At 55.9% G+C, this 27,013-nt stretch overlaps 8 protein-coding genes across 8 annotated transcripts; all 8 read left to right on the forward strand.

Annotated features, from left to right (window-relative positions):
- Nucleotides 1-256: 256 nt before the first annotated feature.
- Nucleotides 257-1,894, forward strand: LSCM1_00970 (uncharacterized protein; the record flags this gene model as incomplete). Its single annotated transcript, XM_067318596.1, has 1 exon — nt 257-1,894. One exon carries the CDS (start codon nt 257-259, stop codon nt 1,892-1,894), a length of 1,638 nt encoding a protein of 545 aa, XP_067174701.1.
- Nucleotides 1,895-2,532: 638 nt separating this feature from the next.
- LSCM1_00971 (uncharacterized protein) lies at nt 2,533-3,858 on the forward strand (the record flags this gene model as incomplete). The annotated part of the gene is made up of 1 exon (XM_067318597.1): nt 2,533-3,858. The coding sequence occupies one exon, from the start codon at nt 2,533-2,535 to the stop codon at nt 3,856-3,858; it is 1,326 nt and encodes a 441-aa protein (XP_067174702.1).
- A 1,387-nt stretch (nt 3,859-5,245) lies between these two features.
- On the forward strand, nt 5,246-6,331 carry LSCM1_00972 (uncharacterized protein; the record flags this gene model as incomplete). Its single annotated transcript, XM_067318598.1, has 1 exon — nt 5,246-6,331. One exon carries the CDS (start codon nt 5,246-5,248, stop codon nt 6,329-6,331), a length of 1,086 nt encoding a protein of 361 aa, XP_067174703.1.
- Nucleotides 6,332-8,608: 2,277 nt separating this feature from the next.
- Nucleotides 8,609-10,063, forward strand: LSCM1_00973 (uncharacterized protein; the record flags this gene model as incomplete). Its single annotated transcript, XM_067318599.1, has 1 exon — nt 8,609-10,063. One exon carries the CDS (start codon nt 8,609-8,611, stop codon nt 10,061-10,063), a length of 1,455 nt encoding a protein of 484 aa, XP_067174704.1.
- Nucleotides 10,064-11,108: 1,045 nt separating this feature from the next.
- On the forward strand, nt 11,109-14,321 carry LSCM1_00974 (uncharacterized protein; the record flags this gene model as incomplete). Its single annotated transcript, XM_067318600.1, has 1 exon — nt 11,109-14,321. The coding sequence occupies one exon, from the start codon at nt 11,109-11,111 to the stop codon at nt 14,319-14,321; it is 3,213 nt and encodes a 1,070-aa protein (XP_067174705.1).
- Nucleotides 14,322-15,013: 692 nt separating this feature from the next.
- LSCM1_00975 (uncharacterized protein) lies at nt 15,014-15,508 on the forward strand (the record flags this gene model as incomplete). Its single annotated transcript, XM_067318601.1, has 1 exon — nt 15,014-15,508. The coding sequence occupies one exon, from the start codon at nt 15,014-15,016 to the stop codon at nt 15,506-15,508; it is 495 nt and encodes a 164-aa protein (XP_067174706.1).
- A 1,334-nt stretch (nt 15,509-16,842) lies between these two features.
- LSCM1_00976 (uncharacterized protein) lies at nt 16,843-17,667 on the forward strand (the record flags this gene model as incomplete). Its single annotated transcript, XM_067318602.1, has 1 exon — nt 16,843-17,667. The coding sequence occupies one exon, from the start codon at nt 16,843-16,845 to the stop codon at nt 17,665-17,667; it is 825 nt and encodes a 274-aa protein (XP_067174707.1).
- Nucleotides 17,668-24,243: 6,576 nt separating this feature from the next.
- Nucleotides 24,244-24,522, forward strand: LSCM1_00977 (uncharacterized protein; the record flags this gene model as incomplete). The annotated part of the gene is made up of 1 exon (XM_067318603.1): nt 24,244-24,522. One exon carries the CDS (start codon nt 24,244-24,246, stop codon nt 24,520-24,522), a length of 279 nt encoding a protein of 92 aa, XP_067174708.1.
- Between the last annotated feature and the right edge of the window lie 2,491 nt (nt 24,523-27,013).

Below are 27,013 nucleotides of genomic sequence, written 5' to 3' on the forward strand. Positions count from 1 at the left end.
GTTTTTCCCAGCGTGTTGGACTCTTAGCGACTGTAGCGGGCAACTTTTGAAAGAGATTCGACCTCTTTGCCCTGGGCTTCTGTTATTGAATGTGCCGATTACGGTGACAAATTCTTCTGTGTTGCTATAGCTACGCTCTTCTTCCCATCTGCTATTATTGGTGATTCTCTTCCCGGTTTCTTTCCGAACTGAAACCTCTTCAATGATCGACCTAGGGTGACTTTTATCTGCGTGTTTTATGCTGTAGTGTACGAATATGTCACTGCGGTCGGAGTCTATACGAGCGTACCGCGATCTTTATCGCGCCGCGTCACGGTCCGCCCAGGAATGCGCGCTCTACAATGGCGCGGGTTTACTGCATTACGTCTCTCAGCGCTTTGGCCAGGAAGCAGAGAAGCAGAATCGCCAACTCGCAGACGCTTTGCGAACTTTGGAACGACGCGCCGGCGAACAGGGATCGAAAAGGCGCTGCAGCACTACAAGTAGTTACACTCAAGCAAAGCTACTGCAACAGTATCAGAGATATATCTCCATGCAAATCGATCGTACTCGCGCCCTTTCTCAGGCTCTCTACAAGGCGCCAGGCAACGTGCACTTAACGTCAGTGCTTCAGGTTCTCTCTGCAGGTGTGGGGAACCGATGGTATCAGCAAATGATGGAGTCTAGCATTCTCTCGTTTCTGGATCACGAAGCCAAAAGGTCTTCTCATTACGAGGCTGCAGAGGACGTTACGAGCGAGCGTCAAAATCGAATCATGCAACAGGCGCTGTTGCCTTATGCCGAGCGACTACTACTCGTTCATCGGACAGCTGTGGGGGAGCATAATCAGCGAACCTCACTTATTTTTTTGGCGCCCTCGGAGATGACGGAGTCAATAGCTGGCGGTCGAAGTGGCGTATCTGCCGTGTATCTACGCGTCGGTCGCGATCACTTAGTCGTGGAAGTGGACGAGACTTACAACAAACAGGTAGTGTACATTTGCTGCACCCGACAGGATGGGGGTGACACAGGCAGCTACGACTGGGCGCAGGAAGTGGAGCGTGTCGAAATCAGCGAAAGCGAGGAGATTCAGAAGACGATGTTTCACTGCCAGTACCTTTCAATGGCAACTCGCATTTGCGATGCCCTTCTGCAGGACTCCCCACTGCATCCTACACGCAGCACTGTGGTGATCGGCCACGCGGTTGGCGGGGCGGTAGGCTTGGTGTTGTCGCTTCTGCTTTCCCAACGGGGATTCGAGGTGTCCAACACAATTTCTCTTGGTGCACCGAAATCCTTGCAGGGAACGCTGGAACGCTACATCTCGGGAATCAATCCCGTTCGGGTTGTACTAGCGGGTGACCCTCTTGTGGAGCTTCCTATCACAGGCGCTGAAGGGTCACCATTTGTTCACATTGGCGAAATTCTTCTTCTATCGCCAGCTAGCTCGTCAAGAGATCCCTCGGTCCAAACAGGCACATCTGAATCGAAGGGCGATGGCAAGGCTGTATTGAGCTCACCGCCGTCACCAGAAAATGGCAGTTTCACGGCCGAGTCTCTTAGTGCCATGATGGCGGACTCGGATAGCGTACATTTTGCACACGACAGTGCTGATGCGCTTTCCGCAGCGGCATGTTCTTCCGCCATCGAGGTAGATGAAGCGAACACTGAAGAAGGCTACAATGATGAGGAAATGACCGAAGCACTGCGTGTTGCTGAGCAGCGCTACCGCAATCAGTTTTTGGTCGAGCACTACGTGAGACATTTGCAAGACCCGTCGGTGGAGCTGACATATGCCGAGGGAGATGAGGTGTGGGATGAGGGAGACTACGAAGCACTCAAACGGAGCAGCGCTCGAGAGCCGGGAGTGACTCCTGAGGAACGTCGCATTCGCGATCTTCGCGGGCCATTGTGAAGCTCGCCATCATGACGCTTGCTAGACGCTTCAAGCCGTTTCCTTTGTTGTTGTGCATGTGGACCTCTTTTCATGCCGTTCTGTAGGTACGAACTGCGTATCGGCTCTAAAAGACGGACCACTCAATCAGAGCGGATCATTCTCGGATCGGACAGACGCGGTGGCCGCTAGGTCTTTTTTCCTTCGTTGCTCTCTGCTCAGATACTGAGCCTGAAATGCAGCCGCGGAAGTCACCCTCGTTGTGCGAGGTATTATACCGACGAATGTATCCGCAAAGGAACGCGTGCTTGAGGGCGCGGAAGCATATTGAAGTACGCTTTTCACAATATGGTGTCGACGTTGGTGAAGACTTTGACGCGCCGTGAGGAGCTGCGCAGCATCGTGAAATGAACGCGGTCAATTCCATTTTATTCGTTTTCTCGTCTCGCTTACTGCTATCTCATCCTTTTAACAAACTCTCGCGCAAATCTCTTCATTCTTCACGACATGCTCGGCACCCATAAGCGGGCCTCTCTCACCTTTTCGTCCAGACAAGCAGAAGCAGCTAAACAAAGTGCGCCCAAAACTGCACTGTGCTTATACACATCTACACACACACATATATATATATATACAGAATCTGCGAAAAGGCTGCTACGATGCTGAACTTTGGATACAAGAGCGAGTGGAGCGCGTGTTTGTTGGGTGCGGCAACGTCTGCTGCTTGCTTCTTTATACCCCGGAAGCTCCTCACAGCTGTCATTCCACTGTGGATTGTGGCGAGCCGCCTGGTGTCACGGGGCTCCGTGAATCACGCGCGCCCTGTGACGGATGCAGACACTGCAGACAAACAGGCGCATGCCCGCTTCGTAATGTCGCGCGACATGCCGCTGGCAAAGCGGCCCGTGGCCATCGTGACGGGAACGAACAGCGGAATTGGCTACTGGACTGCTGTGGGGCTGGCGGCAGAGGGCTACGAGGTCGTGGCGACGTGCCGGTCGGCCGTGCTGGCGCAGCAGACTATTGAGCGGATTCGGCAGGAGGCGGAGAACCGCCGTCGTGCTCAGCCGCACCGGTACGCGCACTCGCCTGCCTCGGTGCTCGTGGAGGGCCAAGTGCCGCTGGAGTGCGAGGACTTCAACAGCGTGCGCACCTTCGCAGAGTGGGTGGTGAAGAAGTACGGGCAGCGAAACGTACAGGTGCTGGTGAATAACGCAGGCTGCATGCGAAAAGACCTGACCTTCTCCCGATTTAATCCCAACTTGGAGTTGCTTATTGCCGTCAATTTTCTCGGCCCGCTTCTGCTGACGGAGCTGTTGCTGCCGGTGTTGGAGAAGAACGGCGGTCGTGTTGTGTATGTATCCAGCGAGGCCCACCGTGTCCCACAGTCTCTCCTTCTTCCAGGCTGCTTTGGCTTGTGGAAGTCGACTACAGCGTTCTCGATGTGCAACGGCCTCATTGCAGGAAAGCTGTTCAACGCGTTGAAGGACCTCAATCAGGGTGCTGAGAAATCATGTGGTCCACTTCAGTCTGATTCTGCGAGGCGCGCCTTCACCCGTTACGGCACTAGCAAGCTACTGAACACCTACCACGCCCACGATATTGCGCGCCGGTACCGAGATACGAAGGATGAGGCACACCGTGTCTACGCTTGCTCGCTGCATCCCGGCTGCGTTGCTACCAATTTCTCTCGAGATATGCTAAGCGGCCTTTTGAATACCATTTTTGCTTGGGTTTCGCTCCTGTTCCTCAAGACTTCAGAGGAGGGTGCGCAGACGACGCTGCACTGCGCCATGTGCCCGCGCGAGGAGCTGGAGCTGGTGTCGCCGTCTGGCGAGAAACCGACAAGAAACCCGGATGCGGTGAGCCCATACTTTGTGGAATGCGCGGATCAGACAACGAAACTGCTGCTTGCGTACGGCTGGGACTTGAGTGAGGCCACAGCGATTTTGCAGTGGGGTCGGAAGCAGGTCGGCCTCGCCTAAGACGTAAGGAGTTGCTGCAAGCGATGAGACGCGTAGCTCACCGTGTCACACACGGTCAACTGCGCGTGTGGGCGTTTGGTGGGAGCGCCTCTGACATATTATTATCATTTCCTTTACAACTTTGCCTATTGCCGTACAGTGGTGACAGAGTCTGATTAGCCACCTTGACATGTTCCTACACTGTGCTCCCCCTCCCCCCCTCTACTGCATCTTTGCTGTGCCTGTGCTTATACCGCGTTCGCGTTGTCGATACTGCGTCGCTTGCTTTACAGCATCCCTAAAGCAAGTGTAGAGATCAAAACGCCTTCTTTCAGCCTTGGGAATCCACTCTTATGGTGCCGGGGGGGGTTCTCGGTACATTTCTCTTCCGCTCTTTATTTTCCTCTTATTGTGCTCGAGGCTCTCATTTTCTCTGGTAGACAATCACCCCTCCCCCCTCCCCTCTCTCTCCCTCTCCTCTTCTACGTGTCCCCTTCCAAGGCCGCTTCTCTCCCCCCATGTGCTCGAACGTTTGCTGGAGGGGCGAGAAAGCCGGTTGAGGCGCGCGATTTCCAACTAAGCGTAACTCTTCCTCTCCATTCACTATTTCTAGTGGTGCATATCGTCCGAGCATGCGTAGGACGCGAGGTGCCACAAAACAGAATGGGTCGTGAAAAAAAAAGAGCAAAGCATGCCTCTCTTGCACTGGCGTCGGTCTCACACTGTCCACAGCATTATCGCCGATCAGCGACTTTCGAAGCGCCAGTGGAGTGCCCTCGCTTCTAAGCTATATTTTGACACATTCCTGCGTGTCGCAAAATGTCATCGCCGCATATATGCCTACATGCCCATCAACCCCCCTCACACGGCGCGACCGTACATTTCACCCCTCTGGCCCCGATAGCCGTCCCTTCTCTGCCCCCTCTTCTCCTCCTCTCCCTCGACTTCAACGTGCGCCTTTCGCGCGCACTCTTACATCTCCCTTGCCCCCTTCAGCTGCCCGCGCGTACGCAAGCGAGTGAGAAGGGTGCTTGCCGCGGTGACATTGACTTCTGTTTCCTTCCGAGGTAAAGGTACATTCAATGCCTTATCCTCTCCAAGCATACACACACACACACACACACGCATACACGCCTTGTAAGCGGAGGACTGCTAAGGTTGAAGGATATTGAACTCTTGTCTCTCAAGCCGTGCTTGCCTTCCTTTTTTCGAAGGCTTTCCTTTGCTGAAGAGATCAGAAAGAAGACCTGAGAGGCCAAAGGGAGCAGCTTTCCTCTTCTTGCTAGCATCGTGTTCAAATCTGCTCACACACGCTTCCCCTTCTCTTCAATTGTACGTGCCGATTTCTCTCTTACCGACGTGGTGCTGAAGGGCGTCACTCTTCACATTTGCATGGACACGCGCAATGATGGCGGCGGATGCGGCTCTTCTTGAGCATCTCATCGAGGCTTTGCCCAAGGCAGAGCTGCACGTGCACATTGAGGGAACGCTGAGTCCAGAACTGCTTTTTGAGCTGGCAAAGAAGAATGGGGTGCAGACTCCGTACAAGACAGTGGAGGAGGTTCGTGCAGCCTATAGCTTCGCTGATCTGCAGTCGTTTCTCGACCTCTATTATGAAGGCATGTCTGTCCTCATCACCGAGGACGACTTTGCTGATCTAGCGTACGCCTATACGCGCATGATGCACGATAGCCGCATCTGTCACGCTGAGCCCTTTTTCGACCCTCAGGGCCACCTCAGCCGAGGCATTACGTTTCGCGTGCTCTACGATGGGCTGATGAAGGGATTTCGCCGCGGCGAGGCCGAGTTCGGAGTCAGTATAGCACTCATCTTCAGTTTCCTTCGCCATCTCTCCGAGGAGGAGTGCCTTGCGCTCGTGCGCGATGACAATCACCCTGATAATGGCCAGTACATCCGTGAGTTGTTTGCAGCGAAGGCGTTTGTGGCGGTGGGTCTGGACTCTTCAGAAGTGGGCCACCCTCCGGAAAAGTTCGCGCGGCTCTACCGCTACTGCCGAGACGAGCTGAAGGTACCATTCCTTGTGGCGCACGCGGGCGAGGAAGGGCCACCAGGTTACATGCAGGACGCAGTGAATATGCTGACGGTGGACCGCATCGATCACGGTGTGGCCGCCCGTCTTGACCTGGCGCTGTGCAAGGACTTGCGTGAGAAGCGAGTCCCGTTGACAGTGTGCCCGACGTCGAACGTAGCCCTCAAGGTCTTTAAGGATCGTGCGACATGCGGTGCGGTGGTGATGGATCTCATTTTAGAAGAGGGGCTTTGCGTCACCATCAACTCGGATGATCCCGCATACTTTGGCGGCGATGTGCGAGAGAGTTTCCGGATTCTCGCCGAGTCGGGCCGACTCACTCCATCCACGCTAAAGCAGCTCGTGCTCAATTCGTTTCAAAGCAGCTTCATCACCGAAGAGCGCAAGCGCGCGTACGAGGAGAGGGTGGAGAAGGTGTTCAAAGATGTGTGCGGGGCCGCGTGAGCTACGAATGGCGAAGCAAGCAGTGCTGGTGAGGAGGTCGCTGTGTGCGTCGCATTTTTCATTCTTTGAGCAGCTTTCTCGAACGCCTCCGTCTTTTCAATATCTCATCGCACGTATGTGACTGTCGCTTCTGCCGGGGCTATTCACGCACGCACGATACGTGTTCGAGTGAAAGCGCCGCTGCGCCTCGCTTTTCTTTCTGCTTTCTCCACCTTCTCACGATGGACTCACCCTCCGGTCGTTCTCATTTTTTCGCCTACTCGCGCCATGGACGTGGTGGCCTTTCGCTCCCTTTTTCGTTTGGTTCGCACACCATTTTCATTTTTTCTTTCGCAATGGGGCAGAAGCGAAAAGCAGGAAAAAAGAATGGGTAACATATGGGCGAATCTCATTGCCCACGTGCGCCCTTCATCTATTCCTTTCTTTTCCCCCTTTTCCCGTCTGCGTGTGCTTTCCGGTTCTCCCTGATAATGCGTCGATGTTTGAGATGCATCAGTGAAGCAAGAAAAAAAGTGAAGGGGCAAGGGCCTTGTTGCATTCACACTCAGTCTCTCTCTCTCTCTCGCTGTTGGTATGTGGACCTCCGATTCATTTCTTCCGCTTGCAGAAGCTCTTTCTACACACATGCATATACATATATATGTATATGCATGTATATATGTATATACATAAGTATCGCTCTTTCACCCCTCTTTTTCCCTTTTGTTTGTATGGCGCACATGCTGCGACAGAGGCAAGGTGACGGACGCACGAACGCTAGTAGATGAAAATTGTGGCGCGCTTGCTAAGTTGCTCAAGGACACAGAAAAGCGCTGACGTCAAAGTGAAAAGAAAGACGCAAAAAAAAAAAGGACGGCGCTGAGGCCACGCTGTTACTGTGTGTCAGTGGTCGCCTCTTTCGCGCAATGCTCTTGGGTGACAGCTGGCAGTGCGGTTACTCTGATCGCGTGTGTCTCCTTTCAGCCCTCTCACTTTAGTCTTGCTGCCGCGCCCGTCGTGATATGTTTTTTTGCTTCTTCCTCCTAACGGAATGCGGGCACCTCTGAGTACGTGTGTACGTCTACAGATGTGCTTGCGTGATGGCCAAGCCAAGTTGACGCTTTTCCATTAAATTGGGGATGGGGGCTGGTGTGGAACGCGCAGGCACCCACGCAGCGCTCGATCTATTCGCGTGTTCCCCCCCCCCCCCAGCCGTCATCTAATTCTTCAGGCATTGCCGCCACTGTACTACCCATTCCCGACGAACCTGTCATCTCTTTTTTCCTTTCTGCCAGCAACCCGCCGTCACGCACGATGCGATCCCTCTTGGCCTCGAGCCCTTGAGCAGTTCTGCGCCTGTGGCAAACACTTATCGGGGAGAAGGTTAATATGAAGAGCGTTGCAAGAGAAAAAAAATGGAATGCAGAATGGAGGCTGGAGGACGCGCGGTATGGTCTTTGTACTCAGCGTGTAAAGAAACGGAGGCGGTACAGGATAGGCAAGACGGTAACACTTTTTTCGTTGCCTGAGGCTGTTGCGTTTCTGAGTGCGCGGCGCACAGAACGAAAAGAAAGAGCATCGCTAGAGGGCGTTGGGCCACTTTGCCCCAGGCACACACACTGCCGCGACTAAGAACGCTATTGGAACGTCGCTCAAGCCCCTCTTGGGGCCTCTGCTGAGTAACTGTCGGGCTCGTGTGCATTCTTTTGTTTTCCCTTTGCGGGGCAGCGTTGCGCGGAAGCGCTATGAGCTAAAGGCGAAGGGAACATGCAAAGCTGAAGAGTGCATGGCATCTTGTCAGTGCAGGAACTCGCTTGGTAACAGCCGTCACCCTCCTCCCCTCCCTCTCTCGCACATCCCTCCTTTTCCTTTGTCTCTCTCCTTTGCCGCTTTTCGGGTTGCGTCTCTCCTGCGGCGTCTCCCTCGCCGCTCATCTTCCTTTCATTGTTGCTCTTCCCCTTTCCGACGGTCTAGCAGAATATGAACGGGCCGCCTTCAATGGTCACATCGACAGTAGCAGCATAGGCGACACAGACACGCATCACCACACTGACTCCCTTCTCACTCGCTTTACACTGCATGCGAGGATATGGGCGTGCCTATCATCGAAGCTCTTTCCAATCGGCACGACCGAGCTTGCATCGTTAGGTTCCTTCTCAGCCTTATTATCCATTTCCTTTTTATTTTTGTGTGCTATTCTCATCTTGAGGCGCTCTACGCCGCATAGTTTTCCCCTCTCTTCGCACTCTTGCGCTTGTGGTGCAGAGATGGTGAAGGACTCACACGGTCAAGGCAAGAATGTTTCATCTTTTCGCGTCCGAGGTGGCGGCGTTTTCTTTGATGGTGCTGTTCGTTCTCGTGTATGGGGTCTTCTACTTCTTCAAGATTGGCTGGGCTCGAGAGCTGAATGCGGCTGACATCATCGTCCTTCTCTGCAGCTGCATCCTCGCATGCCGCGCAGCGGCCAAGGGTAAGATGTGCCAGTGGCCCCCCGGTGTGGACTTCACAGGCCGTGTGGCTCTTGTTGTAGGGGCCACCTCTGGTGTCGGCTATAGCACGGCGATGCAGCTTGCAGAGCACGGATGGACCGTGGTGCTTGCGGCGCGCAAAGTTGATCGACTGCTTCACTCGAAAAAGGCTATAGAGCGCCGCTTGCAGAAATCCAACGCGAGGGGCTCGGTGAAGGTACTCGGTACCGTCGACCTGCGATCGGATGCGTCGATCCGCGCCTACGTGAAAGAACTGGTGGCGGTCAAGACGCAGCTGCCGGTGGCTCTCCTCGTCATGGCGGCTGGTGCGATGCACCGGCATCTGCACTTTGTCGGCGAGGTGGACGAGTTGAAGAAAGGCAGGGTATCCGTCGCTGCATCGTCCGCGGCGTGGTGCTCGATGGAGTGTATGATAGCGGCGAACGCAGTGGGCCCGTATTTATTCACCCAGCTGATGCTCCCTTTGTTGGATGAAACGGCAGAAAAGACGTCAGTCACGTCGCGCATCGTGAATGTGGCGTCGAGCTGCCACACCTTCCTTGGCCCTGGCCGCCAAACTCGCTACAATCCTATCGAGATGATCCATGGGCTCGACGAGCGGGCCGCCGAAGTGCTCGCTGAAGACGACCATGATGAGGAGAAGGGTGACAAGCCTGTGCGTGGCCCTTATTACCTTCGAGACTTTAGCTGGGCCAGTTTTGTCGGTTATTATGGCCTTTCCAAACTGTGCGTCATGTGGAATACGCGACTCCTGGCGCGGCAGGTCGCGACGATGCGCTTCGTCGAAAAAACTGCGGCGAAGACGTCCGCTTTGCGCAAGCCCGCCGCAAACCGCACTGCTGCAGACCCTGCTCAGAACCTTGCGGCAACCCTCGAGACAAGCCGGCGGGACCAACTCAAGATCTATGTCGCCTGCACGCACCCCGGCATCATCACCACCTACCTCTACCGCGACATCTTCGCTCCATGGGTGCTCGACTACTTCCTCTACTACCCTTCTTTGGTCTTTGGGAAGACGTGGTTCGAGTCTGCGCAGTCGACGCTCAAGGCGGCGGTGGAGGACACGGATATGGTACAAGGCGGCTACTACCTCTGCAGTGGGGAATACGGTCCGGAAAGTGGTGTTAACTGCGTCTCGGCAGACGCTCGCAGCCCGACATATATAGAGGAGTACAACAAGTGGCTGATGGCACGCGTAGTGCCCGCGCTGAAGCCGCAGACCGGCGCGGCCGCGAAGAAGCCAGACGAAGCGGTTCCACAATAAGCAGCAAGCTCCCCCCCATACGCACACACACACACTAAACGAAAAGTACAGGCTGTGAGCAGGCTGCCGTAGGGTACGGCAACTCTTCCATGCTGAAACTTGTTCCTATCCCTGTCGCATAGAAGCCAGTGCGCTAGGGCGGGCGTGGCAATGCAGATCAGTCGAGGGAGCACAAAGACGTCTTGGGATCAGTTGCTGGTGTTGATGAGCTACGACTGCCCTTGCCGATCATGCGTGGGAGGGTGTCGCGACGTACCAAAAGGTGAAAGGGGCCGAAATGGGAGCTCGAGAGGGGCGAGGGGAGGCGAGCGTAACGTGTATGTGTGTGCGCACGTACTTCGCATTTAGAGAGTGAGTGATAGATGTGTGAGTACCCAGTCCAGCGCCTCTTTTCATGTGCTGTTGTGCGGCGCGCTTGCCGTGAATCAAGCCTCCAGCCCTCTGCTATCAACAGAAGAGGAGGAGAGGGAGGGGAACGCCCCCACCGAAGGAAGGCCAAATGAATGACCGTCGCCTGAAAACTGAGGTGGAGAGGACGGCATCAGAAAATGTGCTGTCTCCCCATACTCGCTCCGACTGGCTGGCAGTGAGGTGACACGGGCCGCCGCTGCAGCGGCCCTGCCGTACGGGATGCGTGCGAGCGTGTGAGCACTGCGACTCTGCTTCATCGCTTCTCTGCCCGCCTTGCTGCCTCCTCATGCACTGTGCGTCTCACCTTTTGTGAGGGAAACGAAAAACAAATATCAGATGCAGCGTCTGGCGGTCAACGGGCCCACTCGCGTACTCGAACAGCGGCGCATATGCCTGCAGCTCTTCCCTGCCGATATTCCTGCGGCCTCGGACAGGACGACACGAGCACTCTCGATCGAGATGCCACCGCCCCCCTTTTCTATTTCCTTCTCTCTCTCCGGGTTACCGCTGCTGCCCATCACCATCGCGTGCCTCTACGTGCGCGCGTTGCGATGCTTTATTTATCGTGTGCACGATCTCTCGCTGCTTCAACCCTTGTGCACCCCAGTCGAGTCTTCGGTTCTCTTCCCTTCTCATGCCTCCTCCGGTATCCACGGCGCAGGCTGGGGCTGGGCAAGGGGCGGCTCTCACTATGTCCCCACCAGCAAAGGCGACCACGCTCGCATTCCCTAACGTGAGCATTCCGTTGCTACCCCCTGGCCATGCACTGCCGAGCTCTACGGCAGACATGGAGGCATCTACAGCCGTGTACTTCCGCGAAGGGCACACTCCTTATGGAAAGCGTCATCGCTCTGCTATCACCAATGAGGCATGCGCGCCGGCCGTTTCCGCCGTGTTGGAAATTGTGAGTGCCGAGGAAGACGACCGTGCGGCCGTGGGCGATACCGATGGAGGCAGTGCTCTCCTAGGCGCTCCCCCGTCGCAGCTCAGCGCATCTGCGGCTGTGGAGGATGCTGCCACAGCGCGGTACCTTGCTGAGCTCTTCAACGAGCCGGCAAGGTGTGAGCAGGACGTGTACCGGCTGGTGAATGTGGCGCACTGCCGGCGCGTCCTCGCGGAGGAAGAAGAGGAGTTTAGGAGGGCCGTCTTGTTGCATCCGCCAAGAGGATCATTGTTGGAAGGCGCCGAGGTCGCCACCGCAAGGGCGAAGAGAGTGGACGAGTTCAATTCGTGCCTGACAGTTGGCCAGCATCGGCGCTACCGCGGGCTCGTACTTGAGTGGCTTCGACACCAGCCCTCCCCGTCAGCGCCGCCGAACTCTGCGGAGGTGTTGAAAGTGGTTCAGCAGGAGCAACGGCTGTTCCTCGAGGCTCTGCGGCGAGAGGCGGTGTCCCACGTGGTGCAGCTCTCGCCCGATCATCACACAACAACGTACGCGCGTCTCGGCAGCGCGCTGACTAGCTTTGCACAGTATCGTCGCGTGCGGCACATGCGGCAGCGACTCGTTTCCTTCCTCGATGATGCCAAGACGAAGGAGAGCGAGGGGCTGCTACTGTTGGGTAGCGCCCCAGAGTCGAGCGCTTCCGCGGCTTCAGATGCCGCCGAGGACGACCGGGGCCGGGGAAACTTGGCTTACGGCGCTATGGATGAAGCTCAGCGAGATGCTTTGCAGGGGGCGACACCACTGCAGCTCTTTCAGAGACGCTTTCCGAGTCTACGCGTCCTTCAGTGGCATATGGTGAAGCTGTACAATGCCCAGCAGAATGGTGTCGCTTCCCCCTTCCCGAATCCGCAAATTCGAAGCCTCACAGTGGCACCGTCTGCCGGCAGCGGTGCCGCTGGCGTTAGCCCGCACAACCGCTCCTTCGAGGCAGACAACGCGCTCAAGGTTTCTTCCGCTGCCGCAGCACACCCGCCCTCTGTTACTGTGTTGCACGGATCGACATCCCTGTTGCTTGCGTCTCTGCCGCAGCACAGACTAGACGACAATGGTGATGAGTCAGACGCAGGGGACGGCGGAAGAGTCTCTGACAATCACGGTAGCAGCGACAGGACAGCTCCCCCTGCTGCTCCTGCCTTCGCGGCTCATCTGTATGTTGATGCTGCTGCTGCTGCGAGTCTCACGCCGCTGTCCACGGCAGCACTGCATGCGTACGTTGCTCACCAACTCCTTCCACGCCTTGGCTGGCAAGTGTCGAAGTACCAAGGCAAGGGGGGAGAGGCCAGTGCTGACGGAGGCAGTACAGACTTAGTCGCTTCGGTGTCTCTGTCTATATCTTTTGAGGCGATGCTCAAGCTGTTTGCTGCGCACGTTGACACCGAGGAGCCTCGCACGTCTTTTCGGATTCCCATCTGTGCTCGAGTGACGCGCAGGCCTGAATCGAGTCGCAGCGACAGTGTTACGCCTGCTCGCGGGGCTTACCACGCGCACGTGGTCGTCGGCGCGCCGGTCCCTAATGTGGCAGAAAGTCGACACAGCATTCAGGTAGCCGCCGCGGAGTATCTGATCTACCGTGCCGCACAGAGTGAACGGCCGAGGAGCGACGCTGGAAACCAACCGAGCACCTTCACGGAGACGGGAAAAGCGGCTCCTAGTGCTGCCACTGTGTACCTCTCACGCAGCACCGGTGTCTCACGGGACATCAAGGCGAGACAGGCAACTGCGCAGCCAATGATGGATGGGGCGAGCGGCAATGCCATGAGCACCACTGCGGAAGGCTTGCTGGACCCACAAGAACCTCCCTCTGAGGCCGCTCCTCCTCTTGTCTTTCACGTTGCAGCGCCTGTTGCCGCGGCTCCTTCGTCGGCACCTGAAAATGAGCCGCTGCAAACAGCCTCATCCGTGATCATCATGGCAAAGATGGAGCACCTCAACGTCACTTCCGCCGTCAGACCCCACGCACGCTCGCCATCGCCAAAGGCGTCGCCGTCCGCCGCTAGCTCCGAGTTCGCCGTGGCGTCGCTAGCGGAGACTGCAACCCCGTGCCGCTGGTTGCTAGAGATGCTGTCCCCTCGGGAGATGCTGCAGTTGGACTTACTGTTTGCGTGCTTTCCCACCGCAACGGTGCTCCTGCACCGCGTGCAATTCGCGGAAAAAGCGCACAGGGACGAGCCAGCGGGGCAGCAGGGCAAGAAGGAGGCGGAGCAGGGGTGCCCTTGCATGGAGGTCTTGACTGTCGAGCGGCTGACTTTCCAGTCATGGTGCTTCAGTCGTCGGCATTTGCAGAAGCGACCGGCAGAGTCGCTCATCACGATGCCGTCACCCGCCGAGGTGCTTGCTACCCACTCGTGGGACCTGCTCTACGACACACTCGCGTGGCTACTCGACACCACGGCTCGACGCGTAGCCTACGCGCTCGAATCGGAGGAGGGGCGCGGCGAGGTATCAGCCGAGGCCCCCACTGACGCAGCTGGGGAGCGCTACATGTACTTGATCATGAGCAACCACGCGAACCTAGTAAACACGAGTGCGAGTACCAAACTGTACACAAAAAGGCGTCCTGAGAACGCCCAAGAGTCGGAAGACACGACAGCTGTTACCTGCAGCTACACCGAGAGCCGCTTTGCGGTGCGTTACGTGGTGCAGGACGCCGCCGAAGTCTATCCCGGTTACGTGCCCAAGGTACCCATCTCAGTGGAGGCAGCGAATTTGCGTTTTCTCGAGAAGGAAACGCCGAGCTGCAGCGACGAGGATGATGACGAGGCCGACCAGACCAAGGAAAGGGAGAAGGGCGCTAGTAAGGTAGCCTCTCGGCTCTATCGCGATCCCCACACGTGGAATGCCGAGACAATTCCTTTCACCTTTACGAGGGCGCCGGCACCCGCCTTGTCATCGGCGCGAGGCTGACATGGGCCCTCATCACGAATGCCTCTGTTGCAGTTCTCGGTGAATGAGCACCGCGCTGATCTTTGCTTTGCTCTCCCGCCTGCTCCTTCCTCGGCGCCCCCTCCTCTATCGTTCACCCCCGCCTGGCGCACGGTCTTCGCTGAGCCGAGGAGTAGGCGCGCGTGTCGCCCACGGGCATCGGCAACTGTACAGAACACGCACGCGAACAACGATAGCGGCAGCTGTGCAGGTTTCCTTTTCGGAGGGGACTGCACGGCACAGGGGAAAGTAGACAAGGGCCATATCGCATAGGAGGCAGGCACATGAGCAAGGGCGCAGCACTGCCGCCGTATGATATACCCTAATTAGAAAGCTGCGGAGACAAGAACGGGTGCGGTGTCCGACTGGCAGGGCGTGCCCTCGCCTAGGCTTCTCCCTTTCTGCTCACCGGAGAGCTCATTGTGAAGGGCGCTCGCGTTTCAGTGCCACTGAGAGGCTCAGCCGCGGTCGCTTCCCTCCCTTCCCTCTCTCTCCGTGCGTCTCGTCCGCGGACGCTTGCATTCCTCAACCCACCTCCCTCTCTCATTACTCCTTTGCGACGCGCGCGCTGCGTGCACATACGAATCAAACAATTTCCTTGAAAAAAAAACAAATGATGACGGCAGGGTGTGACAGGTACATTCGTTTACTTTGTGTGAGGAGGACACTTTTCCATGCCGCCCAAGTTCGACCCCAACCAGGAGATCATCGTGGTGGTGCGCGCCGTCGGTGGGGAGGTGGCGGCGACGGCCTCCCTGGCCCCGAAGGTCGGTCCGCTCGGTCTCAACGCCAAGAAGATCGGCGAGGATATCGCCAAGTGCACCAAGGACTGGAAGGGTCTGAAGGTCACCTGCGAGCTGCGCGTCAAGAACCGTGTGGCGACAGTGATGGTGACGCCATCCGTGGCGTCTCGTCTCATCCGCGCACTGAAGGAGCCGCCGCGCGACCGCAAGAAGGTCAAGAACATCAAGCACAGCGGCAACATCGCATTCGCGGAGATCATCAAGATCGCCAAGGAGGCGCAGTCCAAGTCCATGGGTAGCGACCTCAAGGCTGTCGTGATGGAGGTGCTGGGCACGGCCGTGTCCATCGGCTGCACCGTCGATGGCGAGAGCCCGCGCGACATCCAGGCCAAGGTCCAGGAGGGCAAGCTGAAGGTTCCCAATTAGGGTGTGGGGGGGAGGGCGGCATTCCTGTGACCGCGCTAATTTCGCGTGCAGGCGTGCGCGCGTGCGTGTGATTGTCTCTGGTGCTGCATGCGCGTTCATCTCCTTTTTTCTTTTTACTTCTTCTTTCCCAGCAAACAAACCAAACCACAAAAGAGTTGTCCCCCCGCTCAGGCTCGACCAGTGAGGAGGAGGATTATCTCGAGATGCGTTCGCTGAGCCCCATACTCCCTCCGCCTTCCCTAACCCTCGCTCACTTCGAATCCTGTGGCAGGTAAGTGGCGGGGTGGAGCTGCATGGTCGCCCTCTCCCCTCTTACTCTCTGATGTCCTTCTCTTCGCATTGCCAAGCCATTGACGTGTAGCGAGGGAGAGTCAACAGCGAAGGTGTTGGTCGTGGATCGTTGCAAATTCCTCAGCGAAAGACAACGAAGAGCATCTCCGTTCGTGACTTCCTCTGCTACGGAGGCAGGGAATCGGGCCGAGGCCGCGGGAGAAAGAGGGGGGGAGACGATGCTGGGTTTGGCAGAAGGCGCCGGACGCTGTCGTCAGGGTAGAGCGGATGCCATGAGGAATGGCTAGCACACATACACACATACAGAAGTATGCCTAGGCAATGGCACATGTCTTTGGGCGCGCTCAGATGAAGGGTGACTGTTGTCTCTCACTTTTCCTTCTCTCTTCTCTCCACTATCCATCTTATAAATCCCACACACGCGCAAACGCGTTGGCGCTCATACATACGCCCTCTCCACTCCCCCCTCCCTCTTCCTCTTTCCTCCTCCCTCTCTTTCTCTCCATCTCTTTTTTCTACCTGTGCTTTTTACTTCTCCCCTCCCTCATCCCATCACCACCGCCACGCCCTACATGGGGGGACTGGGCGAGGAAAACGAAACTTTATTTCTCTCTTCTTCGCGCACGTTTTATGAAACACACACGCACACCCACACACCCACACACAGTTGGTTGTACGTACTCTGTCCTTGACGATTTTGTTTTGTGTTACCTGTCTCTGTTTTCTCTTGGTCGTTGTTGTCTCTCGGTCACTTTTGTTTGTCTAACGAGCTTCCTCTCTTTCGTTTGTTGTCTCACAGTTCCACCAAGACAGAAGTAGGACAGACTTCTCACAGCCGCCTCTTGCGCCTCTCTCTCCCGTGCAAGCGTGTTTTCGTCTGTGTGCTTCGGTTACTCGTGATCGCTCGGCGCCCGTGCTTTGCCGCTCTGCGTGTATCTTTGTGTGCTTGTGTGATCTTGCTGTCCCTACGTGCATTGCCGCACGTTACCTCGTTGCCTTTTACTTTCGAACTAAAAAGAATACTCCGCGCTACCCTTGAGAAAATGATGGAGGAGCACCGCTCACATGGGTCCAATGACGACGCCCAAAACGTCGGTGACAACGACAACTTCCGCCGAAACCAGGGCACGATCCTCTTCGTCGGCAACCTTCCCTTCCAGACCCCGTGGCAGCATGTGAAAGACTACTTCCGTAACGCCGGCAAGGTGCGTTATACCGACCTCATCGCCGACCGCACTGGGCGCCCGAAGGGCTCGGCTCTGGTCACCATGATGACCCCGGAAGGCGCCGAGAACGCCATCCGCATGTTTAACGAGACCGACTTCGAGGGTCGCCGGCTGATCGTGCGCAAGTTCGACGACGGCCCGCGCCCTCCACTGGTGCAGCGTGACATGATGCCTGCCTACGGGAGCAGCGCTCCCCAGACCCGCGGCCAGTACACGGCTGGTGGTTACTACCCAGGCACGGCGGCTTCCGGTGCTGCAGCTGGGTACAACCGCCACACCATGGCGGGTAGTGCCTATGGCCGTGGAGCACCGTACCAGGTGGGTGGTGCGGAGGTGACCGAGATGAACGGCGCGGAGCCGCTGCCCAAGCCGCGCAGTCAGCAGGTGCCAGAGGTGGGCCGTAAGCTTTTCGTCTCGAACCTTCCCTTCGACTGCACAAACAGCGCTTTGCGCGAGACGTTCCAGCAGGTGGGTTTGGTCGAGCGCGCTGAGATTATCTTGGGGCGCAACGGGAAGAGCCGCGGCATGGGCATCGTTGTCATGAAGTCCGAGGATGAGGCGCAGATTGCCATTGCTGAGTTTGACGGCATCGAGATGGCGAACCGCGCCATGAATGTGCGTCTCGACAACAAGGCGTTGTAGTTGAGCGCATCTACACCTCTTCACACCCTTTTGTTTGAGGGAGCGGAGACAGTTGTGAACATCATCATCCTCTCTTCATGAATTGATAGCCCCCCTTTTTTTAGACAAACGGCAGGTGGCAGCCGTGAGGATGCGGAACAGCTGGAGGGCAGCTACTTGCGGTTTTGTAGATGAAGGAGAGGAGATAAGGAGGTGGGAAATCCGTGATGATCCGCCAACAGCTGCTGCAGTCAAGATCGGAAAGGGAGCGGGACGTTGAACGCAAAGCACAATGGGAAAACAGCGGGCGAGTTGGCATGGGCATGCGTGGAGAGAGGCTCTTTGTGGGCGCCCCGCTGGCGAACCTCAGCTGCGTAGCGCTGGGAACCGCCTTACTATCCGCGACCTCTCCAATCCTGTGTGTACAGACGCCTCCCTCTCACGACTCCTGCGCGTGCTGTGATCTATGGAGGCCGGCCTTCCCGCGCCGCCGGTACTCCTCTTCATTTTTAGTTTGGCCTGCGTGCCCACATGTGTGTAGACACTCACCTCCCTTGTTACCCCGACCCAGGGGTGTTCGTATCCGTGACAGCATCTCGGCTGACTTTGCCCTCTCCCCCCCTGACTCCACCCCTTCTGCCGTCCTGCCTTTCGTTCTGTTGTTCTCCTCTTCCTTTCGGCCTTTGTGTGTGGGATGTTGCAATGTGGCACACACACACACACACGAACACACGCGCCAATCCACACTTACACAGCGAACGAAAGGCAGAGCGCGATGGAAAGGGCTGACAGGAGACAAAAGAGAAATAAAGGCCCCCTTTTTTCAAAACAATCAGTGAGGGAAGCGAGGAACGTTTTTTTCCTTTTTTGATGTGGGGATGGACTTGGATGGGTGAGTGGGACACGCTGCGGACGAGAGGGGCGAGGGGAGAGGCGAGAGGCAGTCCACCGAGGATACTCGTGAGCGAAGAGGGCCGCTAACAGGAAGCAGGAGGGGAACACGAGGGCGAAACGGAGGGGAGGATACATAAGGCTCTATGAGGGGCCTTCTTGTGGTTTCGTTTATGGCTTCCTCATTCTTCCCCCTCTCTGGATCGCTTTTTTTTCTTTTCGCTTCTTCGCTTCTCTTTTCTAACGTCTAAGAAGGCACGGGGGCAACGCACGGACCGCCTCACCCGTACCCCCCGAAAACCTGCAAAGAGATGCCGAGTATCCCTGCGGAAGACCAAAAGAAGAGGGAGGCGCGCGGTAGGTGCGGGATCTTTTGGCGCTTTCTGTTTTCTCTGTCGTCTTCGTTCCTCTCACTGCAGCTCAACGAAAAGAATAGGCAAACTGTCTTTCCATCTGGGCATATCGCTCTCCTAGTCTCCTGTGCGCGTGTGCCCGTGTGCATGTGACGCTCTCTTGCAGCTTCGGATCGCCGCCCTCTTTTTCAGTACCCCCCTCCCCCTCCACTCCGCCCCTTTTGTACGTTATTTCCTATTGCATTTTTTCCTTTTGTCGAAAGTAAGGCGAGTTGGTGTGCATGCATGTCTGTGTTCGTCCGTGCGTGCCCACATAAGTGTTCGTGTGTCTGCCTGTGTCTGCGCGTGTGCCTATATGTGTTGTCCCCGCCTCATTTGCGTTTCACCTTGTGCTCTTGTGATCCTCGATGGCCTGTCTGTGTGCGTCTCTTTCTCTGTGCGTTTGCACGCTCGCTGGTTCGCCATTTTTTTGAAGGATATATAAAAACCGAGCAATCAAAAAAAATCAGCCAAGCATCACAACAGCAGCACAGAAGCGTTTAAAAGCGAAAAAGGGGTGACGAAGCAAAGAGATTTGTTTCTTTTTTCTTTTTGAGGATCTTATAATCGGTGCCTTTTTGTTCTTGTGCGATCTTTTCTTTGTGTAGTTCTGTAGTAGTAGCGGTTGCTCACCCTTCTGGTTCGTTTCTTGTCGACTCTACTTTTCCCTGTGACTTTCTCCCTCTCTCTGGCGTCAGGCCTCCGCCTCCTCAGCAGATCTTTTTCTTTTTTTTACTTTGACCCCCCTCTCTCCAGCTGTCTACCCTTCTCTCTGTGGCTGAGCATGCTAGCATGAGGTCAGGGCTCGAGCGTGTCGCGCCTTTTTCCCTTTGAGACGCTTTCGCTTTTTTTTTCGTTGTCGATCCTTTTAGGGCTTGAGTTGAAGCCGACGGTGGCGAGGGATATCAGAACTCAGCTTCTTACTGCCGCTCTTTTCGCTTTCTCGTCACACCTACGCTGGGCTCCCTCTGCGCATCCACTGATATGCATCTGCGTTCGCGGTGCGATCGTGGAAAGCGACAATACAGCCACTGAACAACTCGCTCTACCTTAGTGAGCGTGCACTACGGCAAACTGCCCTGCCAGCTCTCTCTCTCCTGTCGTTAACTGCTTCTCGCTGTCCCACCTTTTGACGTGTGTTTCCTTGCATCTCTATCCCGCGTGCTTGCGTGAAAGTACCTGCTTGTACGTGTGTGTGTGTGTATGCTTGTGTTTGTGTTTGCTAGTCGGCGGCGCCTCTTTCATGTCTTGTCGTCACAACCAACCAACTTAACATGCACTATCGTACCCACCCTCTCCCCTCCCTCTCTCCCTCTTATCAACTCTACCGCCTGTACCCTCTCGTGTGTACTGTCTCTTTACGTCTTTCTTCTGCATCTCTGTTTTTTCATCTCTACCGACGTTTTTCACGTCTTCGCTTCCCTCTATCTAGATCGTGCTACACCACGCTATGCGCAAGCACGCGCATTTAGTCATGCAGAGAGAGCGAGCGAGATGGAAACGCACGCACGCACACACACACACACACACACACCCACGTACCCCCCTCCTTGAAAAAAAAAAGAACTGCCAAAAAGAAGGCAGAAACACAATGGGCGGGAGAGAGATGGAGGGGAGAGGGTGCGGGATAGCGAGGAATGAAAGGCAAATAGTACTCGAGCAAATTCACCAGCGTGCGTCCTTGTTGCACAACAGAAACAAAGCGACAGCGGCTGAAACGAAAAAAAAAACAGTCATAGAACGCGGCTCCCGTTTAACCTCACTCCCCCTTTTTTCCCTCTCCTCCTCTCCCTTCCATGCGTTGTATGCTCTTCGCTTTATTTGCTCTTCGATTGTGGCTCTCTTTCCTGCGATCTCCTTCGCCAGTGTATGTTTCTACTCGCCTACCTCCTCTGGGGTGCTTCATTTACGGACTCTCCCTCCTCGGCACCCCCCTTTTTTCCCGCTCCCTCTATTACTCTTTCTCTGTGTGTGCGTGCATGTGGGTCGGCGGAGTGTCTCGCTTTTGGCATCGGAGTAGCGTGTGTTTGGTGCCCTGTAGCTGTGCGTGGGGGTCTGTGCGCGCATGGTAGTTGACCCTCTCTGCTTGCAGTCTTGTACGGCTTTTCCCGTATTCCCTTCTTGGCTTCTTCCCCTACCCCCCCTCTTGCCCCAGAGTGGTACCTCTCGCTTTTACCCACATTCTCCCTGTGTGCAGGTGAGCACCCGCTTTTGCAGGTCTTTTGGCGCAGAATTGGGGGGGCACGAGAGAAGTGCGAGTGTGGAAGGGAGGGGAGGGGGGAGGGCGTACGAACAGGCTCGTTGAGGGATGGACCTCGGCTTCACACCTCGACGCTTTCTTGTGCCTCTTTCTCTTTCCCTTCAGTATTTCGAGCTCAACGCATTTGATGCGGCGCCCCTCCTCCACGGGCAGGAAGCGAAGCGGCGGGTTGTGGGCGAAGATATACGCACTCGTCTCCCACTGGTCCACGAGTTTGGTACCACCAAATGGGCGGCAGCGAAAGCGAAGCCGCTCTCAGCCACAGTGTCGCACATCTCTTCTGAGACGGCATCAGCGGCGGCCGTATCGCTGTCGAGACTGCTGAGGGCGATGGCGGGCTACTTGGATATGAGGGATGAGAGGGTAGGGAAAAGAAACGCTGCGATGCTCAGAGAAGTAGACGAGCGACCCTCCCCCCTCCCCCTCCTTCCCCGATAAGGCACGCAAGAGGAGGGGCCAGCGAGAAGGAACGAATGTGGGGGCTCTCCCACGTCTTCGACGCGACCGCACACGCAGACAACGAGACCGAACGAAATAAACGGGAAAGAGCAAAGCGCAAAGGGGAAACATTGGATTATCACCCGAAGAGGGTCGCTTTTTTTCTTTGCATGTACAATCTTTGCTGTCGAAGGCAGTGATAAGAATGGCTTGCTCGCTGTCGAAAGGTGGTTTAGTTCCTTTAATTTTTTCCTCTGTAAGCCTCGTTGTGGTGTGACCTACGAAGGGGACCATCGCTGCTTGTCCATGCGGTTTATGTGCGGCTCAGGCAACGTCTCCCCTTTCGAGGGTGCCGCTCAGCCATTTTGCATGGCAACGTAGACGGGAAGAGATGAAAAACAACAGAGATGAAATATGCACTATTTCTTCCTTTTTTCTTTTCTTTTTTTTTTCAGCGATGGCAGAAATGACGAGAGGCTGTGCGCTGTATGTGGGGGTCTCCTCCTCTTTGCTGAGAGAGGAGAAGGAGCGAGCGAAGGCGTGGGGGGGGGGGAGGGAGAGAGGGCCAAAAGTGGCCGCTGAGGGCGCAGAGGAGAAACCAGAGAGGGGGCGCGAACAAAAAGAAAAAGATTTGCGAAGCTCTGGCAGGTAGCTCACATAACGCAATAGACAACGATACCAGCAGAATGATTTGAATGAGGGAGAGAGGACGGCAGGGTGAAGTAGACATTGACAAGGATAAGAGAACGGAAGGGTGCAGCAGACCACTCTTCTTTTCGAGCGTCTCTTTTTGATTTATTTTTGCGAACTCCACGCTTCTCTCTGTCTCCGTTTCTGCTTCCCCCTGCGCGGTTGAGGGCATGAGTGTGCATGAACTTCTTGGTCGTGTGCGTGCGTGCGTGCGTGTGTAAAAGTATGTGCGTGTGTGTGCAGGTGCGTGCGCGTAAAGTCGACGTTTCAAAAGAGGGCGAGAGGAGGAATGAAACGATAACAGTAAGAAAGGAGTACCAAAGAGCGGACGCTGTGCACACTAAAATGCAACGAAGCAGCCAAAAAAATGGACGGATGAGTTGGGGAAGCGGAGTAAACAAAAACAGGAAAAAAGAAAAAGAAAAAAGGGAAACATTGCAGAAATGCTAACATCTGAGAGAGAGCGAAACGAAGAAGAAGAGTTGCCATTCCCGTTTGTATTGAAGAGAAGCGAGGGCGAGCAGAAACAATGCAGCGCCAATGGCTTCAAAGGAGAGGTAGAGAGGAGGGGCGTTGCGGGGATGGTGCGCAAGCTCAATGGATGGGTGTGTGGCTTCTGGTCCTCTTTTCTCGCAGCAGCAGCAGCAGCGCACGAGGATGTGGAGAGGCAGGCGCACCACAGGGAGTGGCGAGGCCGGCGGCCGGAGGAGAAAAACATGCGTACTCAGGGAAGCTGACATCAAAGTAACAGTAAGCGTCGCTGCAGGCACGTGGAGCCCAGATGGCTTGTTGTTCCCTTTTCGCGCATGCAGGCCTCAACGTGTCGTCTGCGTTTGCTTGGCCTGAGTGCCACTTTCCCTTCTGCTGTGTGGCAGCAGTTGCGCGAGCGCTTTTGCACTCGCGCTCGCGTAGGGTCGCCTTTAGTTTTGTTGTTGTGGTATTCGGCGCGGTGCCGTGTTTCATCTCGTTTCTCTACCTCTCCTTCGCTCTTTGGCACCTTTCGCATTTCCCCTGCACCGCCTTCTGTCTATCGGTGTGTGTTCGTGAAGAGTGCGTGTGTCCTCCTCCTTTCCCCCCTTTTCTGTTCGACAAGTGAGCTTTGTGGGCTCTCTTCTTTCTCCTTTTTGTTCTTCGGCTCGTTTCTGTGGTCATCTCTTCTCGATTTTTTCCCTTTGCTCGACTCGCCTCCAAGTCGATGATAACGAGAAACTGCCACGCAGGAGTCCATCCACAGTATTGGGCTGGTGAGCTTCAAGGAAGGAGGTCGCCTATCCTTGCCGCGGAAGGGAGAGGGGCATTCAAGGCCAGCAAAAAATAAACGGCCAGTACTCGGGTGCTCACAGGCGCACACATATGCGCGCACGCTTTGCTGTTTGTGCACTTGTGTGGGCCGCCTTGGGTACAGTTCATCGGGAGTCGCGCAAAGCACGGCACACGCGCCCGACGCACGGGCCTCCTCGAGCTCGCCTTCGAATCTAGGGGAACTCTATCTTGTCTCTTTCTGTTGGCTGCTCAAAATAATATTAAAGTGCGGCGCTGCAGGATTGGGCAACGATTTTTGTTCCTCTTCAGCTTGTGTGCGGCGACTGTGGCAATGGAATGTGAGCCTCCGTTGTACGCGGTACCCGAATACCCCTCCCCTTCCTGTTCATGCAGGTGCCTTGTGTGAACTTGCCGACTTGCGCGCTCACCTCACTTCATTCGCTGATGTTCTGCGCTGGCGCATGTCTGTTTCTGCGTGCTTCTACCGGAGCCCTCTCTTATCGGTTCTTTCTGCATATCTTCTGCTGTTTGTTGTCGGCTCCGCATTTTCACTTTTATGCACACGCACACGCACACATATACAGCATCCCCCCGTCCCCTCCCTTTCCTTTCTCTGTCTCTCTTTCCGATTACCTCCCCCCTACTCCCCCCTCCTTCTGAGCCATGGCCACGACGTACGAGGAGTTTGCGGCGAAGCTGGAGCGCCTGGATGAGGAGTTCAACAAGAAGATGCAGGAGCAGAACGCCAAGTTCTTTGCGGACAAGCCGGACGAATCGACGCTGTCGCCCGAGATGAAGGAGCACTACCATAAGTTCGAGCGCATGATCCAGGAGCACACGGACAAGTTCAACAAGAAGATGCACGAGCACTCGGAGCACTTCAAGGCGAAGTTCGCTGAGCTGCTTGAGCAGCAGAAGGCTGCGCAGTACCCGAGCAAGTAGGGGTGACATGAAGGGCGGAACCATGCGCACGTTGGTTCCTGCCTTCTTTTTTTTGTAGGGACATCGGAGCGTGCGTCTCTTGGTGCAGGAAGCGGGTAAAGGAAGGAGGAGAAAGAGAACAATGACCTTTTTCCCCGGGGAGTGCAATCGCGAAGCCCAGTGACGCATCTGGGGGGGGCGTGGGCCTTTTCTGTCCTCCCCTCTCCGGATTTCCTGTTGAGGCTGTCGCTCATTGCACGTGCAGAAGCTGGCGCATGCGTGGCAGTGACGGAGCGGGGCTGATGTCGACTGTGCAGAGAGAAAAGCGCAATGTTGGAGTTGTACTCGTGACATACGCCGCTTTTTCTCGTTACCTCTGGTGCTTGTAAAGGCGGTGAATGCTTAGGGAGCGCGCGGCAAGGCCAGCGGTGCTATGCGGAAGCCTGTTGGGGAACTTGCATCACTGCTGACCGCCTTGCGTGTGCTAGCGTGATCTGCGCTGACTTCCTTTCTTTCTTCCGCTCCCATTCACCGTATACAGCCTCTGAGGGGGAGGTGCGCACAGGTATACAGTAGCACTGCCTCCGAGAGGAGGGGTGATGCAAGGTCAGGTTTGTGGGTGGGTGGGGTGGGAGCGGGGGGGTGAAGGGATGCACTCTGCTCGAGGTGTGGTGCGAGCTTCACGCGCAGATGAGAGTGGTCCTTTGGTTACCACTGGCGAATCGTGCGATGCCTGTTGCGTTACTTGGGGCGTGCGCGCACCTTCCCTCCCCCGTCTTCCTCCTCCTCCTCCCCTCTGCACGTTCGCTTTTCGAGTCACCTCGAGCTCCACGATGGAATGCTTTCCCGGGAGCATTAGATCATTATACGTTTCTCCGCCATGTATCCTCCGATCTGTGCACGTTCTCGGTTGTGTGGCTCCTCATGGGTGCTGCTGCGCCCCCCTTTTCGGGCCTGCTTCTTTGCCTGCGCTCAGTTTCCGCTGCGCGCCTTTCGCCCTTCTCCCAAGACGTCAGGCTGCGCCCCTTCTACCCTTTTTTTCTTCCCCTCTCTCTCCCTCTTGCCCTCTAAGCGTCCTCCCCGCTCATACGTTGACGAAGGCTTGCGCGACAGCTCCGAGAGCAAGAGGGCGGGGGCCTAGAGAAACGGCAGGAAAAAAGGGAGAGGGGGGTAGTCGGATCGCGAAGCACCACGAACGCGAGGCAGGAAGTTAGGCGAATACAAACTCACACATATGTATATATCTCCCGAGAAGAGGAATACACAGTAAAGTGCGCCTGAAGCAGGTGCAAGGACCGCGCTACGGGAAGCTCTCACCCTTTTTTTTCTACCCATACACATATGGAAATATCCGTGCACGCCTTTGTGTGTATATATGTGTTTGTGTGTGTATGTGGGCGTGACGGCCTCTCTGTGTGCATGGCCCTCTCCCTTTTTTTCGTTTGCTTTCTCTATGAAGGCCTCAATTTCCCCCTCGCGCTTCTGTGCGATCTTGGCATGTCTTCAAGAGTAAGCGTCAAGACGGGCGAAACCGCCGATACGAGCATGTCGACCATGTTCTTTCGGCGTACTCCCTCTTCCCCGCGGAGGTCTCCATCGGTGGACGCAGGTCTGTCATGTATGAGCTCGTGCAGGTGTAGCCTGCTCTCGTTAGACCACGCCCCCCTTCCCTCACTCTCTTTGGCACGTGGGGGAGGGGTATGGGCGCCTTTTTTCTTTTTTTTTCTCAGCCCTTCATCTCTCCTTGTGCGCCGCGCCCTCCCCTTTACTGTACGTTCTGGTCCATTCTTTTACTCTCTGTGCCGTATTGATTTTCCCTCGCATGTTTTTCTTTGTAGCCGTCTCTTCTCTTTCACGATGCTGCCGCGGCCATTAGGCTATGAAAGAGCTCCACCTCCCCGCCTCTCTGACAAATAACTGCGAATGGGTTTCTTCAAGGAATGGAAAGCAAAAAAAAAACGCTACACACACACACATTTGAGCGCACATCCGCTCATGAGAAAGAGGGTGGTGGTGGCGGGGTACCGACACCCTTTTCTTTCCCCGGCGAGTAGTACACAGGCGAGAGCCCTTTAGAGGCGCGGGGCCAGCTCCGGTACTCATGCTTCCCCCTCTTCCCCTTCTCACCACAGCCTTGAACTGCCATCGTGTTCGTTGAACATGGAAAAGCCGGCGATATGCATCGAAAGCGAAAAGGAGTTTAACAGCCCTTCGGCAACTACAACTTCCTCTTTCGTTCACCCACTTTTCACCCTATTCTTTTTGTTGGGGAACGCTTCTTTCCGTAATCACTACGCCGGTCTTCTGCCCTCGCGCGTCTCTGGTCGGCTCACTGGCCCCTGTCCCTCTCCCCATCATTGCACATCCATTCACATATTACGACGGGGACACACGTACGCCCTCACTCGGAAAGCTGACCTGTCTTGTGCTGGCATCTCCATACTTCCCTATTACAACTTCTCTCTCTCTCTCTTTCCGATTACCTCCCCCCTACTCCCCCCTCCTTCTGAGC

Source organism: Leishmania martiniquensis, chromosome 35 (assembly GCF_017916325.1).
Source record: "Leishmania martiniquensis isolate LSCM1 chromosome 35, whole genome shotgun sequence".
NCBI lineage: Eukaryota > Euglenozoa > Kinetoplastea > Trypanosomatida > Trypanosomatidae > Leishmania > Leishmania martiniquensis.